Source organism: Carettochelys insculpta, chromosome 2 (genome assembly GCF_033958435.1).
Source record: "Carettochelys insculpta isolate YL-2023 chromosome 2, ASM3395843v1, whole genome shotgun sequence".
Classification (NCBI taxonomy): Eukaryota; Metazoa; Chordata; order Testudines; family Carettochelyidae; genus Carettochelys; species Carettochelys insculpta.
Window position 1 is genome coordinate 21,651,062 of NC_134138.1, and position 16,778 is coordinate 21,667,839.

Consider the following 16,778-nt stretch of genomic DNA (forward strand, 5'->3'; position numbering starts at 1 on the left):
CTCCTTTGTCTTACTGCCAGCCTGTAGACATGTGTTCCACCCATTTAGGTTATAGCAAAGTGTTTCCTGTTAACAGCTTTGAATTGCTGCTGTCCTGCCCCGCTGACACAGTGGGTGCAAAGGTCTTCTTTTAACTCAAAGGAAAGTACTGTTTGATTCTTTCATCAAGATCTTGTGCTCCCAAATACTTTGTAAAAATACCTGCTCAACTCAAATGCCCAAAGTTTCAACCAGTCATAATTCTATTCTCTCTTCTATACCTTGGCAATCTTTTACAACTGGTGGAAGAGGATTCAAAGCTCTTCTTAGAGGAAGATGCAAGGGTCAAAACCTTACCACCATTTTCTGGGTTGTAGCTCATGTTTTTAACTAGGCCTGCTCCCTCTGTACAAGAGTTAGTATTTGTTGACTCAGATTCCTCAGTCTGCTGTTCAGATTTGTATGATAGTCTTAACCCATTCAACAGCAAAGAAGATGGAAGATTTAAGATGAAGAATGGTTGACCTGTAGCACTCAGAGTAGATTCAGGTGCTAAACTGTAAATCTACTATATGGATGAAACCTAATCCTTAGCAGTTAGACTGTTGTATGGATTACCTACTGAAAGATAAAGGGTTAAAGTTTGCAATTCAATATGGCTGGCTGCTCAGGGTTTTTAAAACACCCCCCCCCCCCCCCACCCACACACAAAAGAAGTAGTCCTAGGCAATGTTTCCTCTAATTTTTTCCATCCATGGGCAGAGTGAGTTTTGTTATGTGCACCCTGGAATGTGTGGATGTATAAAACCCATATGGTGCTAGGCATTGGTGCTCTGCTAATCAGTTGCTCAAGCACTCTTAAAACTAACACTGGTCATGTGCTACATCTCAAATGACCAGATAGAATGTGAAGTTATGTCTAGGGGTTGTACAGGAAATCTCTCAGAGGTCTTTAGCTACACAGTGAACACATTTAACTTACAGTAATGAATACCATTAATTAGTGGATAGCCAAACCATACCTAGCACTCACCAGCATTAGTTGGACACTAAGCTTATGACATGTAAGGTTACTTCAAATACTGTGCCACCATTACCTTGAAAACACTGGAGATTTCCAACAACTGATTGCATCTAACAGGCAACAGGTTCAGGATAATGCACAGCTTTGCTAATGCACAACTATAGGCCTAAAACTTAAACAGCTAGCTCAAGGTTTTGTTTTAGAATGCATGAAGAACAGAACCAGTAGGAATTTCCATCATGTGATGACTCTGAAATAAAGTGGAATATTAAAGGCTCAGTCTTTTGTGAAGGGAATGGTGTTACAAAAGGTGACTTTATAAACAGTTGTTAGACTTCTGTGCACCTGTCCTTAATAGGTTAGTACTAATATACTCTACTGCATATGATTAAAGGATAAGTGGCAGCTTATCTCAAAACTGCAAATTGGCTAGAGCCACCTTTCTACTTTACTCCTTTTTCCAGGAACTCATCAGTAAAGGCATTTTCACCATGCCCACATTTGTCAGCCATTTTGAAGACTCCATTTGCCAATATCAGCACTTACAATTAGTCTCCTGCTCCATCAGAAGAGCCCTCTTACAAGACTACACCACAATCCCACCTAAACCTTCCTACCCACAAGTGGAGGATTTGTCTAGCCCCACATGCCTTTCTGCAGCCCTTCCACTCAGTTATCTGTAGACTTGTAACAAAGGTGCATGTTTACAAGTCTAAAAATTGTTCCCTTAAGTTAACAGATGTGACCACCTGCACTGAATCAGAGGCGAGACCAAGATGCTAGATTTGTGCAGATGTCTTGTGTTGCTAAGTTTATCCAAACACCCTTAAAGCAGACATCCCAAACCAGACAGGGTGTGGTGCTGCTCAGCCCAGGAATACAGCTATACTGAAACAGGGCACAAGAGTCAGGGATGTAGATGGGGCAAGGGAGGGATTGGGTGGTGCCTCCTCACTGCCCCATAGAGCTGGCTTGGGCCCTGCCATACCTCTGCACACCCAACTTTGGGTACCTCTGCCCCATTAGCAAAACATAAAAATGGCCATTCCCAGTCAGACCAAAGGTTTATCTATTCCAGAATGCCCCCAAAGGAAGTGAACAGAACAGGTAGTCACCTAATCTGTCATCTATTTCTAACCTCAAGACAGGGAACACCATTCCTACCGATCCTGCCTAATAGGCTGGACTTATAAGCAAATAATCCTTTAGAAGGGATGCAGAAAGATGTATTGCTTGTAACAGGCAATCTTACTACTATGGTAACACCTTGTTTGGTTCACTGTTACTTGGCACTATATAGTGCTGAATTTTAAGCCTTGAAGAGGCCAAAGGAAGGCTTCTGAAAGCAAAAAGTCAAGAACTCTTAACTACCTTAAGTTTGTTACACTTATGTTTAAGACCAAGCCATCCCTCCCTTTTCCTCTAGGGAGTCTCTACTTGGCTGTTCACTGATGCCCTTAGGCTAGTAGACTGATTCTATGCTTCAAGCAACTGCTTACCCCCCCCCAAATAGAAGTGTCCTTACTTCAAGAGTTGAGAGCCCTTAATACAGACACTCCCTAAGGTTCACACTGATCTGAAGTAGTTGAAGGCCATGAAGCTCTGGACATCTTATGTCTACTTATATAGATGCAAGTGGTAGTTTGAAGCAGCCCTTCAGCCCCCTTCAGATGGTCTTTAGTCACCCTTGCTGGAGAGTGGAGATTTCTAGGAGCTTAAGAGTGAGGGAGGAACTAAGCTGTGTCTTAAATGACTTCTGCAATAAACATGGAGCTTTATGAGATGAGGCTTTATTGTTTACATACATCAAGCCACCGACATTAACCATGAAACACAATGATCCCAGTTAGGGCTTAAGCAAAACAAAAATCCATCTCCATTAGACCTTGTTACACTGGAGCCACCTTTCAATTAAAGTGGCTTGAAACAACCAAAAAAAATTTACTGGATAATCAGAGCTTTCTGAGCTTGTTTTCTAGTGACACCCACAGCCTTCTTTTCCACAGATTTGATTACTCCAACAGCAACAGTCTGTTTCAAGTCCCGAGCTGCAAAGCGACCTGAAATAGAGTCAAATATTTTAGTTTCCTTGTTGTATCCAGTTCTGGGCAGAGCATTTCAAGAATGATGTGGAGAAGATCCAGAGAAGAGCAACAAGAATGATTATAGTGCTAGAGAACTGGGCTCATTTAGTTTAGAGGAGAGAAGACAAACTGCTCTAAGTGCCTAAAAAGCATCACAAGGAGAGAGAAAAATTGATCCTTGGCCTCTGAGGCTAGCAAAAGCAGACATGGGCTTAAACTGCAGCAAGAGGTTCAGACTGGACATGGGGGGAGCCAAAAAAACCTTCCTCTTGTGGTTCAACACAGAAATAAGTTGCCTAGTGAGGCTGTGAAATCTCCATCAGTGGAGCTACTTAATAGCACATTAGACACTTATTGGTATGTTATAGATGGTGCTTGGTCCTGCCATGAGGGCAGGAGACTGGACTGACCTCTCAAGGTCCCTTCCAGTTCTAGAGCCTATTCAAACTAAGGAGTAAATGCTGCTGCTTATATTCATGAGGCCACCTTCACAAGTGCAACAACAAGGTGTCTTGGGGTGCTGCAGAACCTCCTGGCTTAAAGTGATTTCCATTATGTAGAGAGATACACCTTTCAGTTGCTTTCAGCAGCTCCTCCCTGCAGTAGTCTTCCAGTGGCCATGACCATACTGTACCCACCCCCATCAGTCATCTACATTAGAATTAAGCTCTTTGGGGCAGGGCCATCTTTTGCTCTGTTTGTACAACATTAAACCAGGAGAGACCTGGTTCATTTCTAGACTTAACTAAATGTTCAAAGTCATGAGGCTTCCTTTAGGGCAGTAAGAGCCTGTTTACTCAAGTTGCCGAGCTGAAGACTGCAGTTTACAGAAAACCACCACTTCCCTACCCTGTCTATCAAAATGGGCAGGACCATGCTAGAGCAGAGACATGGAAGCTCCTAGGTTTACTAAGTTTATCACATCTCACGTAGGCAATTAGTGGCAAATACAGCTAACTTGACCTCAAACACACTTGCCTAAAGGGGGATAATCAAAAAACTTTTCCACACACAGAGGCTTCCTAGGCACAAGCCTGATAGTTGCAGAGTCTCCAGACTTCAGCACAGAGGGATTATCCTCCAGCTTCTCCCCAGATCGACGGTCAATCCTCTCAATGAGCTCAGCAAACTGGCAGGTCACATGAGCTGTGTGGCAGTCTACCACTGGTGAGTAGCCAGCCTTGATAAACCCAGGGTGATTCAGGATGATCACCTAGGGAAAAAGGAAGGACCTGTTCCAAGAATCTGCTTCAGGAGTTCCAACCCTCATACTGTTTAGATGCCCTGACGTTTATGGGGAGCAATGTGTCCTACGTTCAGGCAGCAGATACTGTTAAAAGCTGCCTAAAGCGGACAACACAAGAAGAGGACGCCTTGTCTAGCTCACCTAGTGAATTCTGCAGAGTCCAGTATGACTGACCCCCAAAACCCCCCACCTCCCAGTGGTGCAGAGATCATGACTATCAAACTGCACCTCCCCACCCCACACAAAGGGCCAACACCCTATGTACAACATAAGCATCAGAGCAAGATTTATTCACCTGAGCAGTGAAGTGGGCTGCTGCTGCTGGAGGGTCACTCCTGGAGTTGCCAGCCACATGGCCCCGCCTCAGGTTCTTGACTGCAATGTTCTTTACATTGAAGCCCACATTGTAACCAGGAAAAGCCACCTGCAGAGGCTCATGGTGCATTTCAATAGTTCGGACCTCTGCAGACAGGTTTGCAGGGGCAAAGGAGATGTTCATGCCTGGCTTAAGGATGCCAGTCTCTATCTTCCCCACTGGTACCGTGCCAATTCCTGGAAGAAGACAGGACAAACAAGTCAGTGCCGACTATGGAAAGCCCATAACCAGCACAGCAAGTAGACTAGTTAGTTTGAGACTGGATGACATGTCCTGGCCTGGACAGCAGACAAGGGCAGAGTAGCTTCAAAAGAGTTTCTAAAGGCCAGCTTTAGAAACAGGCCAGGCTCCTGCTGCCAGACACTTCCTGAATCACAGCAAGCAGCAAGTTACTGAGAAGCTCATCCACACAGAAAGGCATTAAGCAGGTGGTGGTTGGGCCTGCCCCTAGAGGCCAGTCTGGAAAGCCCCATACCAAGTCCAGCTTGCCTGCCCCTTTCTTGCCTGGACTGACCTCCGATCTTGTAGACATCCTGCAGAGGCACCCTCAGGGGTTTGTTACTAGGCCGCACAGGAGGCAGGAGAGAATCCAGCGCTTCCAGGAGTGTCTGCCCCTTACCAAAGCCTTCCTTCCGTTTGACCTTCCAGCCTTTAAACCAGGGCATCTGCCGAGGGAAGCCAGGGAGATGCCAGGCTGTCTGGGGCTGGAGCTCAGGGCTAGTACTACCCCCAGTGGGAGGGCCACATCTCCCCCCAGATGGAAGGAGGGGGGCTGTAGGCCAGTCCCTGGCCCCACAGCTGCCCGAGGCTTCAAGCCTTGCGAGCCTCAGCTGGGTGGTGCCTTCGGCCACCTCCTCCCCCACCCCAGGCCCACGTGCCCACCTTGGCGCTGGGCAGGCTGATGTTCTCGCCGACCCAGCCGGACACCGGCACGCAGGGCACCGCGGCGGGGCTGTAGCCGATCCTACGCAGGTAGAGGCTGACGCCGCGCACCACCTCCTCGAAGCGCCGCTGGCTGTAGGGCGGCTCGGTCAGGTCCATCTTGTTGACGCAGAGCAGCAGCTGCTTGACGCCCAGCGTGTAGGCCAGCAGGGCGTGCTCGCGGGTCTGCCCCTGGCGGGACACGCCGGCCTCGAACTCCCCAGGCGCCGCCGAGACCATCAGCACCGCCGCGTCCGCCTGGGGCGCGCAGGAGCCGCGTGAGGGAGGGAGGCAGGCAAGAGGGGCGGGCGTCCTGCAACCTCCTCCCCCCACCAAGCAGGGCACGGGGCAGGATCGGGCCGCCCCCCTACCAGCTGGCGGCGAGGTAGGATCGGGCCCGCTCCCTGCACCCGCGAGGCTGAACACCGCCCCTCCCCAGGGCGGGATCGCCCCGCGCCCATTGGGCTACAGCCCCTTCCCCGCCCCCCCTCCAACTGGGCACGTGGCAGGACCGGAACGCGCCGCGCTCTGCCCGGCTCTCCTCCCCAGTAGCTACGGGCTCGGAGCGGGGCCGCGCTCCCGCGGCTGGGCCCCGGGCCCGGGCCGGACCCCGCTACCTGGGAGGTGCCCGTGAGCATGTTCTTGATGAAGTCGCGGTGGCCCGGCGCGTCGATGATGGTGATGGAGAAGCGGCGCGTGTGGAACTTCCACAGCGAGATGTCGATGGTGATGCCCCGCTCCCGCTCCACCTTCAGCCGGTCCAGCACCCAGGCGAACTTGAACGAGCCTTTCCCCTCCTGCGGGGCGGGCGCGGTCAGGGCCACATGGGGGCGATGGAACCCGGCCCGCCGCCGAGCCGCTAGGGCCCACCCTGCCTCCCGGGGCCGGCGCGGGCGGGGCAGCGTACCTGGCTAGCCGCGGCCTCCAGCTTCTCCAGCAGCCGGGACTCCAGCCCCCCGCACTGGTAGATGAGGTGCCCGGTGGTGGTGGATTTACCCGAGTCCACATGCCCGATGATCACGATATTCATGTGGATCTTGCGAAGGGGCTGCGGATCCCCCATCCTGCTGGATAGGCTGGAAGTGCCTAGGCCGCCGGCCCCGCCTTTATAGGGCGCGCTGATGGGCGCCAGCCCGCACCTGCTGGGCGCCTCCCACCTCCCCTGGGCGCCTCCCAGATCCTGTGTCTCCAAAGCAGCTTTGCCTCAGTACCAGGCCCCAGCTCCGCAGGGCTCCTGTCCCTGGGGAAGTTACTGACAAGAGAAACCCGCCGCAAGTCCTGCCACGGGGGGGGCCCTCTGCCTTCTGCCCAGAGAGAACAAGGGATCTTCTCCCAGGTGACTCCCCTGGAGGCACCTCCTGGGTGTATTAATCTCCCTCCCCCACAGCAATTGTTTGGTCCCATTGCCAACTCCCCGGGTCTGAAGGAACCATTCTGATTCCCCTTCTCTGACCTCGTGCCATCTCTAGATCTCATCAGTCTAATTAACTCAAAGAAACTGGGTCTTCCAGAGCCCCCTGGTTGTTTCAGTCAGAGGAGGACAATTTCATGGAGAGTCAGAGCCCTCACTGGGTGTGTGCTGAAGAAATCACATCTCTAAATCCATCTGAAGGTACCTCTTTGTGTTCTTTCTGGTCTTATAAGCTGTGTCTACACGTGCACGCTACTTCGAAGTAGCGGCACTAACTTCGAAATAGCGCCCGTCGTGGCTACACGCGTCGGGCGCTATTTTGCAGTTAACGTCGACGTTAGGCGGCGAGACGTTGAAGTCCCTAACCTCATGAGGGGATCGGAATAGCGCCCTACTTCGATGTTCAACATCGAAGTAGGGACGGTGTAGACGATCCGCGTCCCGCAACGTCGAAATTGCTGGGTCCTCCATGGTGGCCATCAGCTGGGGGGTTGAGAGACGCTCTCTCCAGCCCCTCAGCTCACTGGTGGCCGCGTGGAGCGGCCCCTTAAAGGTCCCCTCCCCCTCCCTTCCTCTGCAGGAAGCTGAGGGAACGTGCAGGCTGCAGCCTGCACACGCGGCCAGCCTGCACCACCCTCAGCCCCACAGACCTGCGATGGCTGCCTGGCAGCGCCCCCAGGGGACCCCCCCAAGGGGAGCCAGGGCATCCAGCCCAGCCAGAAGGGTAGCCAGGCTGGGAAGCGGCAGCGGGGCCCCTCCTGGACGGAGGCCGAGCTGCGGGACCTGCTGGAGCGAGGAGGAGGTGCTCCAGGTAATGGGGAGCAAGAGGCGGAACGCGGATGTATTCGCTCGGCTGGCCGACAGCCTGGCTGTCCGGGGTCACCCTGCCCGCACTCCTGACCACGTCAGGAGTAAGGTCAAGGAGCTACAGCAGGGTTACTCCCGGGCCCGGGATGCGGCCAGCCGATCTGGGGCCGCCCCCGTCACTTGCCCTTTTACAGGGAGCTCAGGGACATCCTGGGCTCCCGGCACACCTCCTCCCCTCCGGCCACCCTTGACACCTTGGCTGACGAGCCCCAGCAGGCCCTGCAGACGGAGTCCGCCCCGGAGGCAAGCCCCGCACCCCGGGGGCCCCCCCCGGAGGCCACCTCCGGGACATCGCGGCAGGAGGAGGAGGAGGAGGAGGAGGAGGGGGGCTCCTCCTCCGCAGAATCCAGCCTGCAGATCCTCCTCCTGCCATCCCGGAGCAGCAGCAGGGCCTCCGACCCCCGGGGATCTCCGGACCGTGGGAGCGGACCGACAGGTAGGTACCCCCCTCTGGTGGACACCCCTGGGCTTGAGGGGCGGGGATAAGAGATATGTGTCCAGGGCCCCCCACATGCTCACATGGCCATGGCCCCAAGGACACCAGGGCCATGGCCCTCACAGCACTGCATCCACCAGCCCCTGCCCCCCCCCACCCCGCATGACAGTGCCATGCCCCATCCCCGGGCCAGGGGGGAGCAGAACCTCGAGGGGCCCCCGGGAGGAGGGGGTGGGACACCCCGCAGCAGCAGCATGTGATGGAGTGGGGGGAGTGCCCAAGGGAGACTCAGGCTACATATGAGCCACAAGAGCCGAATAGCTCCCAGGGGCAAAGGAGGATCCTGGGGCTACAGCTGGCAGGTGACACCTCTGCCCTGAACAAACAGGAGGGAGGAGCCGAGCTGGCTTGGACTTGGGGGGCGAGGGCGGGGGCCACAGGTAGAGGCTAGGGGAAGGGAGAGCTGGAAGGCAGCCAGCCTGAGGAGGGGGAAAGCTGCATCCCCGAGGGGCACCCCTTGGGGTCTTCTCCCCACGACGGGTTGGAAGGACTGTCTCTTCCGACAGCTGGTGCTGTCACTCCTGGCAGAAACTGGGCATCTGTGGCCTAAGAAACCTCTCCTGCTCTCAGACCCTGCGGGGTGAAGTGAGAGTCGCTCCCACCAGGGGACGGGGTGCAGGGCAGGGTGACCCCTGAACCCCATCCATCACAGCAGCATCTCCCGGGGACGGGGATGGGGAACCTGCAGCACAGGGCTGGGGGGACAAAGGCCACAGCTCGGGGCCCACACTAACGCCTGTCTCCATTCTTCTCCCCCCCTCCTCTCCTGTGTCCTGCATCCGCACCATCAGAAGGACCGGAAGAGAGCGCCGGCGAAGCGTCAGTCGTCCCGGAGAGCCCTCCGGGACCATCGCTCCAGGGGAGCCCCTCGGCCGAGGACCGATCGGCCCCACGGCGGGCTAGACGGCGGACCCTGCGCCTCGAACCGCCGACGGCGACGGACCCCCAGCTGCTAGCCATCCACCGTCGGCAGCTGGAGGTCGCGGAGCAGCACCTCCAGCTGCAGGAGCGGGCGCTGGCCTGGCGCCAGGAGGCATGGGGGGCGTACATGGACGCATTTAATCGCCTGGTGGACTACCTGGCCCCCCATGCCGCGCCGGCCGAAACATCGCCTGCCCTGCCTGCTCCTGCAGCCCCACCACCAGCTGCTCCGCCCGTCGCCGTCCCGTCCGCCGTCGCCCCGCCACCCACCGGCGAGGGTCGGCGCGCCAAGGGACCCCTGGAGCCACCTGACACTCGCCGGCCACCATACCTTCCGGTCCAGCCCGCTCCCACCCAGCCACGGACCAGGCTGCGAGCGCGGCGGGGCTCCCGGCCGGCCACGCCCAGTGCCGGGCTATAGGGGCGAGGGGCCCGGGACGTGGCCCCCCCCCTTGTATATAGTTGGACCCTTTTTTTTTCGGCCCCCCGTTTGCCCCATCCCCCCCATGTAAATAGTTCTCCCCTTTATCCTCCCTGGTTTTCTTTTTATTATGGCAGACAGTTGTTTCTTTGTATTGTTTTATTTTTGTACATATTGCTTTTGTTGAACGTTTGTACCGAGTTTTCTGTTTGTGGTTCACATATTTATTTACGTAAAAAAAAAAAAGTTTTGGAAAGAAAAACAAAAGTTTACGTTCAGCCACAAGTGCGTGCTGTCATTTGTCCAGGACAAGTGTGGGGGGGGGCGGTGGGGTGCTCCATGGTGTGGGCGTTGGGGCAGGAGTGTGGGGGAGGAAGGGGCGGGCAGTAGGGGGCCTGGGCAGAGTTCACCCTGCGGCCTGTTCATCGAAGTGGGCCCGCAGGGCCTCCCGGACCCGGGTCCCCTCGGGGTCCACCTGCCGACTGGGGGCAGCAGGTGGCTGGACGTGTGCCCTGGCGGCCTCCGCAGCCCAGCCCTGGAAAAAGGTCTCCCCCTTTTTCTCGACCAAATTGTGCAGGGCGCAGCAGGCACCCACAATCTGGGGGATGTTGTTGGGGCCCGCATCCAGGCGGGTCAGGAGACATCTCCAGCGTCCCTTCAGGTGGCCAAATGAACGCTCCACCACCTGGCGCGCGTGGTTCAGGCGCTCGTTGAAGCGCTCCTGGCTAGCGGAGAGATGGCCCGTGTAGGGGTGCATGAGCCACGGCCGGAGGGGGTAGGCCGTATCTGCGATGACGCAGAAGGGCATGGTGGTGTCCCCCAGAGGGATCTCCCGCTGGGGGATGTAGGTCCCCGCCTCCAGCCGGCGGCACAGAACCGAGTTCCGGAAAACCTGGGCGTCGTGGGTGCTGCCAGGCCAGCCCATGTAAATGTCCTGGAAACGTCCCCGGCTGTCCACCAAGGCCTGGAGGACGACAGAATGGCAGCCCTTTCGATTGAGGTATCGTCCTCCACTGTGATGCGGGGCGCGGATGGGGATGTGAGTCCCATCCAGAGCCCCGAAGCAGTTGGGGAAGCCCAGGGTGGCAAAGGCGGCGATGGTGGCATCTGGGTCCCCCAGCCTCACTAGCCTGTGCAGGAGCAGGGCGTTGATGGCACGCACAACCTGCAGAGAAAGCACATGGGACGGCACCAATGAGGGGTGAGCAGGGTGTGCGTGGCCCTGCCCTCCCCTGCCCTGCCCTGCTCTGCCCCCCCTGCCCTGCTCTGGCCCCCCTGCCCTGCCCTGCTCTGGCCCCCCTGCCCTGCCCTGGCCTCCCCTGCCCTGCCCTCCCCCCGTGGGTTCGCTTACCTCCATGAAGACAGCCCCGACGGTGGCCTTGCCGACACCAAACTGCTGGCCCACGGATTGGTAGCTGTCTGGAGTGGCCAGCTTCCAGACAGCGATGCCGACCCGTTTCTGCACTGTGAGGGCACACCGCATGGCAGTGTCCTGGTGCCTGAGTGCGGGGTGAGCCACTGGCACAGCTCCAGGAATGTCTGCCGGGTCATCCTGAAGTTCCTGAGCCAGCGGTCGTCGTCCCACTCCCCAAGCACCAGCCGCTCCCACCAGTCGGTGCTGGTGGGGTAGCTCCACAGCCGCTAGGGGGTGGGGCGGGGTGCTGCAGGGGTAGGGGTTGAGCCCTGCTGCCCTGGGGGCATCTCCTTCCCTGGGGCAAGGACGTGCTCAGCTGCCTCCCGCATGGCATGGGTCAGGGCAAGCCCTGCTCCTGCCGGGAGGGCTGGGTGGACCTCTAGCTGCTGCTGCTGCTGCTGCTGCTGGGGGTCCATGACTGCGGCACCCGGGGTCTGTGTGCCTATGGCTCCTCAGACCGCGTGCTGTGCAGGCTGCGTGTGTCTGGGAGGGGCCCTTTAAGGGAGCGGCTAGCTGTTGCCCCGGAAGCGCTAGTCCGCCCTGTGACCCTGTCTGCAGCTGTGCCTGGCATCCCTATTTCGATGTGTGCTACTTGGGCGTGTAGACGTTCCCTCGCTGCGCCTATTTCGATGTTGGGCTGCCCAACGTCGAAGTTGAACATCGACGTTGCCGGCCCTGGAGGACGTGTAGACGTTATTCATCGAAATAGCCTATTTCGATGTCGCCACATCGAAATAGGCTACTTCGATGTAGGCTTCACGTGTAGACATAGCCATAGTGACATAATGGAAGTGCGGTGCTTACAACTTACAAAAATCATGGAGCCCAGTTCCCAGGACATCTTTACCATGTTAATAAAGATGATGTGTGGCTGGATTTTACCATTCCCCAGCACTGTTGGCAAGGAATCATAGAAGCTTTGAGCTAATTCACAGATCCTAGAAGGTGAACACAAAGGTCCTGTTCCTACCCTTTGGTATCAGTGTGCCCTTGTGTGGGGATATAGGTCAGTGGGCATAGGACTGATTGCAGGACTGGAAAGGAGAGAACATCAGACTCTTATTCTCATTTGCCACGGTGGAGACAATGACAATCCCATAGGAGATAAAGTGCATATAATGGGAAGTAGAGTAGAGTGGAAAAAGTTGTAAAAGTGTTAAAGGGTTACCCTAACATGAGTAAAGGGAGGGCTTAAAATGTCATTTGTAACGTGTCGTTTTTTGCATAGTTCACATACAGTCGGCTAATAATATTTATTTTAGATTGTCAGTCTTTGAGGGAAGGACCCTTATTTTTGTTCTTTGTTGTGCAGCACTTAGCATAGTGGGGTTCTGGTCCATGATTAGGGCTCCTGGCTGCTACCTCAATGCAAATGATATCCAAGTAATATAACTGGTAAACTAAAGAAGAATCAAGTACAGTCTATTCACCTTATTTAATTATCATAGACAAGGTACTGATCCTGCAATTTGGTTATGTAGCAAGATAGCCCACTGGTTAGGGTGCTGCTTTAGGACTTGGAAAAGAGGTTCAGTTCCCCATGTAGCATCATTGCTGTGAACAAGATTCCCAAAGCTAATAATGTCCTTAGCTGGCATTGCAGTCAGTGGGAGTGAAGTGCCTTTGCAGATCTCGGCCAGAGCCTCTCTGCTTCAGGTCCCATCAGCAATATTCTAATAATAGCTGTTTCCTACTTCACAGAGGTTTCAGAAGTCTAAGTCCATTAATGATTCTCAGCTCAGATACTATGGTGAAGGGGGCCATATAGGAATGATACATAGGCAGTTTGCAGGAGTGGGCTGAGTGTGGGAAAGTAATTTACTATGAAGAATAGCCTCCGGATCCACAGTGGCTGACCCTGACATCTGTGCAGAGCCCCACTGAAATGAGTGGAGACCTACAAAGGCAGGATCCCAGCTTGTGGAGATTATCCTTCTTATAGGTAGCACTGGTAGCAACATTTATCACTAACCTTCCTTCTCACTTGCCTTTAGAACACCCTATGTTAAGTTGTTTGTGGCTTGGCCAAACTGTAACTGTTTGGGCTGAAACTTTCCTCTCCAGCTACTTGCCTCATGTTGAACTCTTTCTGGAAAGTTTCAGTAAAAGTGGTCAGAGACTAAATGTGGCCTTGCCTGTAGTAAAAGGCTTCTTGCATGCCTTACGACACCAGTTGGGTGCATGGCAGTTTACAAACGCAAAAGAGGATAGCGCCATACCTCAAACTAGCAGAGCTGTCCCATCCATAACGATAAGGTGGGGCAGCCACTCCAGGCCCTGCACTTTTGGGGGCCTATGGGTGGAAGGGGTGAGAAGTACCTGGGGCCATGGCTGGAGGAGTACCTGAGGCCAGAGACTGTGCAGCGGCTGCAGCAGCAGGAGAGGGTCATTTCCCCCCTGGCCCCACGCACTCACCACATGGGTGGCAGGAGCAGCAGCTTGTTCTGCTCTGCTGCTTCCTCGACCACTGTGCCTTACTACTCTGTGGTGGTGAAGAGCAGGTTACCACTTCTGCTGCCCACATGCTGAGTGGGGCAGGGGAGGCTACCCACTGCTGCTGTTACCACTGCTGTGCACAACCCCCAGCCCCAGGTAATCCCCCAGCTGGGAGTCACAGGTGAAGAATCTGGAGTGTAGCAGCATCAGTCTGAGAGCCAGAACCATGTTGGAGACAATGCTGAAGAATGCCATCCTCTGCCAGCTGGGGAAGGAGGTGAGGGGCAAGGCAGGGAGGGTGAGGCAGGGCCTGGGATACCTGGTGGGGGTTACCCCAGACCCTGACCCTGCCTTGGGACAGCCCTGCAAGCTAGGACAGTTGCTATTTTGGTTCATATGTTAATGCCTCTTTAAAATGTTGTAACCAACCAGGGTTGGGTTCCCCAGAAACGAGGCTGCATCCAGAAGGCGAGTGCTATATTTGGTTTATTGAAAGCGCGTGACACCCACAACAGGAGCTCTGGAGATGCCGCTTTCACCAGTGGGGGAAAACCCGACGTGTCGGAGCTTAGCAATGCGTCATTTTCCCCCACTGGTGACTGCAGTGTCTCCGGGGCTCCCGTCGCGGGTGTCACGCGCTTTCAATAACCAAATATAGCACTCGCCTTCTGGGTGCAGCCTCGTTTCTGGGGAACCCGAGCCTGGTTGGTTACAAATGTCTTCAAAGATTTGAAACCAACTCATAGTGAACACAGCTAGTGTTTCTAACCACACAGTCCTATCCCTGTAAACCCTCCCTCCTTGACTTATTCACTCAGTTGGTTACAGCCTCCTGTGCCTTATCTTCTATAAAGACCTGATTTTACTTATTGGGAATTTCATCATGTGTACAGTTACTTGCTGCATCAAGGCCCAACAGTGTAAACCCTTCAAAGCAGGAACTGCCTATTAGTATATGTTTGTGCACTGCCTAACATAATGGAGTTCCCATCCTGATGAAAGCCTCTTGGTGTTATTGTTATTGCTTGAATGCTACGAAGTACACCTCCTTGAACATCAATGGTGGTGGAAGGGACTCAGACCAGGCAACATGGTTTCAGATCCAGGGTGAATCCATAATCTTCCCACAAGACAGTCGAGCATACAAACATTTCGGCATGCCCATGGGTTTCCACATCCAGCAAACACCTGAGGCTACCATTGTGGAGATCCTACAAGTTATCACCAAGATCAACTCCTACATATTGGCACCATGGCAGAAAATAAACACCTTGAACAGCTTCCTGATCCTGCCATATTTCATTCATATTATGGGAATCTTCTGTGGTGAAGGTACCACACAAGAAATCACTCAACAACATCAGGCAACTAGCAAAGAAGTGGCTGTTTCTTCCCCGGAGTGGCAGCAATGAGCTCAAAACATTTTGCACTGGTTGGATGGCTCCAACATCCCTTGAATGGGTGATCTGTGTGAGATTGCCATCATCACTTAGGTTTTCTGTTGTTCCCATTCATTTGAGCAGGACAACTGGAGGACCACAGTGCTGCTCTGCCTGGAAAGGCAGTAGAGGGCACTCTCCTGAATCTTAGAGCTCTGGGTCATCCCAGTTGCCCAAGCAATGCTCATGAGGAAACGAGCCTTGCAGAGTTCTCTGCTGCCAGGAGAGAAAGGGGAAGTTAGTGGAGCTGGTGACATTTAATAGAAAGGCTTTCGAGGGGTTATAATGAGCACTTGGGAGTTAGAAGAAAAATTAAAACTGCAGTTGCTAGTGTCATGTGTCCAAGCACTAATCCGTATTAGTATGTTTTAGAGCAGGCCATTTGCTTGTCACATGTGCTCTCTCTTGTACTACTTACACCAGGGCTGTATTCGTTTACACTTCATGCAAAACAGACTGGACATTTATAGCATTATAATTAACATTAACCATTATAATTAACATTAACCATTAACAGCAAAATCAGCCTATGGAGTTTCTAACAAAGTCAGCACTAAACCTCTGCTTGCCTTCTGGTCTCAGCCTGCAAACGCTTGACATCTTTAATGCAGGTGAGGAACTCCACTGGGCCCCACAGAACTGTTCATGTCTCTGAATCAACAACTGAGCCCTGTTTCTTAAATGCTTACACACATGCTTCTGTCTTGGCATAAGTTTAAGTAGCCCTGATTTCCGTGGGATTTAAGCGCATTGAAAGTTGAGCACAAACTTAAGGGTTTGGTTTAATAGGGATGAACCTAATCCCATGTTTAAGGGCTCTCTTAACTGGGAGCCCATCTCTATAAATTTAACTTTGTGCTGAAGTGTCTAAAAGGCTGGGATTATTTCAGCCCCGTTCTCATGGCTGGATATTAATTCCTGCAGGCGTGTAATGAGAAGCATAGCCACTGGCTGGAATCCACCACAGGGACTGCTGTTATTTTATGATTTATTTCAGGACCCATGATTCGTCCCTTTCAGGAGTAACAGGAAATCCTGTAGGACCTTCCAGACTATCAGGTTCTGCTCTTGGAGAACCACCTTGAGGGTTGCTCGGAGCAGGTTTTCAGAGCTGCTAAACACTTTCACCTCTCCTCTCATTTGGCTTATTTTTCCTCTCACCTGAATGTAAAACCGGAGCCACGTGCCATTGGCGGTAATGGATTTGGGCCAGGGTAGGTGAGAACCAAGCTCATTGGCTTCAGCTGGAGCGATGAGTGCTCATAGCTGCGAAAAGGGGACCTTTCAGAAGGCGCATTCAGGCAGGTACAAGAATCTGGAGCCAGCTCTAGTGGGGGTTGTTCTGAGCAATCCTGAATGACAGCGGCTGGGCTTAAGTTCGTTCATAGTAAGCAAATCCTGCCCTGAAAGCGCTCTGCTTTGGTCCTGCACTTTTCCCGGGGATCGGGCACACGTGACAGCACTTCAGGGGCTCGTGACCAGTCAGGGGGCTTTGGATTGCCAGGGGCTACTCAGCCCCCTGCCAGATCGCGCCCTCCGCGGGAGCACTCCCCGCTTTGGGGAGAGCACTGCTCCTACCCTGGGCGCGCCCCAGCTGCGAGCGCGATCCCTGCCGGGGCCGCGAGCTGTCTGCCGCCGCCCAAAGGTAACCGGGGCTTCCTCTTCCTCCTCGCCGCGCTTCCTTTTATAGTGATTTTTTCATGCCGCCACGGCCGCTTTGCAAACCTGGGGCCGTGACGTGGA

General features: G+C 54.1%; 1 protein-coding gene across 1 annotated transcript; it reads right to left on the reverse strand.

Moving 5' to 3' along the window:
• Positions 1-2,944: 2,944 nt before the first annotated feature.
• On the reverse strand, positions 2,945-6,660 carry LOC142008424 (elongation factor 1-alpha-like). Its single transcript, XM_074985615.1, has 7 exons — positions 6,538-6,660; positions 6,248-6,427; positions 5,592-5,888; positions 5,224-5,374; positions 4,629-4,885; positions 4,066-4,300; positions 2,945-3,063 (listed from the first exon to the last, which is right to left on the reverse strand). Exons 1-7 carry the CDS (start codon positions 6,658-6,660, stop codon positions 2,945-2,947), a joined length of 1,362 nt encoding a protein of 453 aa, XP_074841716.1.
• Positions 6,661-16,778: the final 10,118 nt, after the last annotated feature.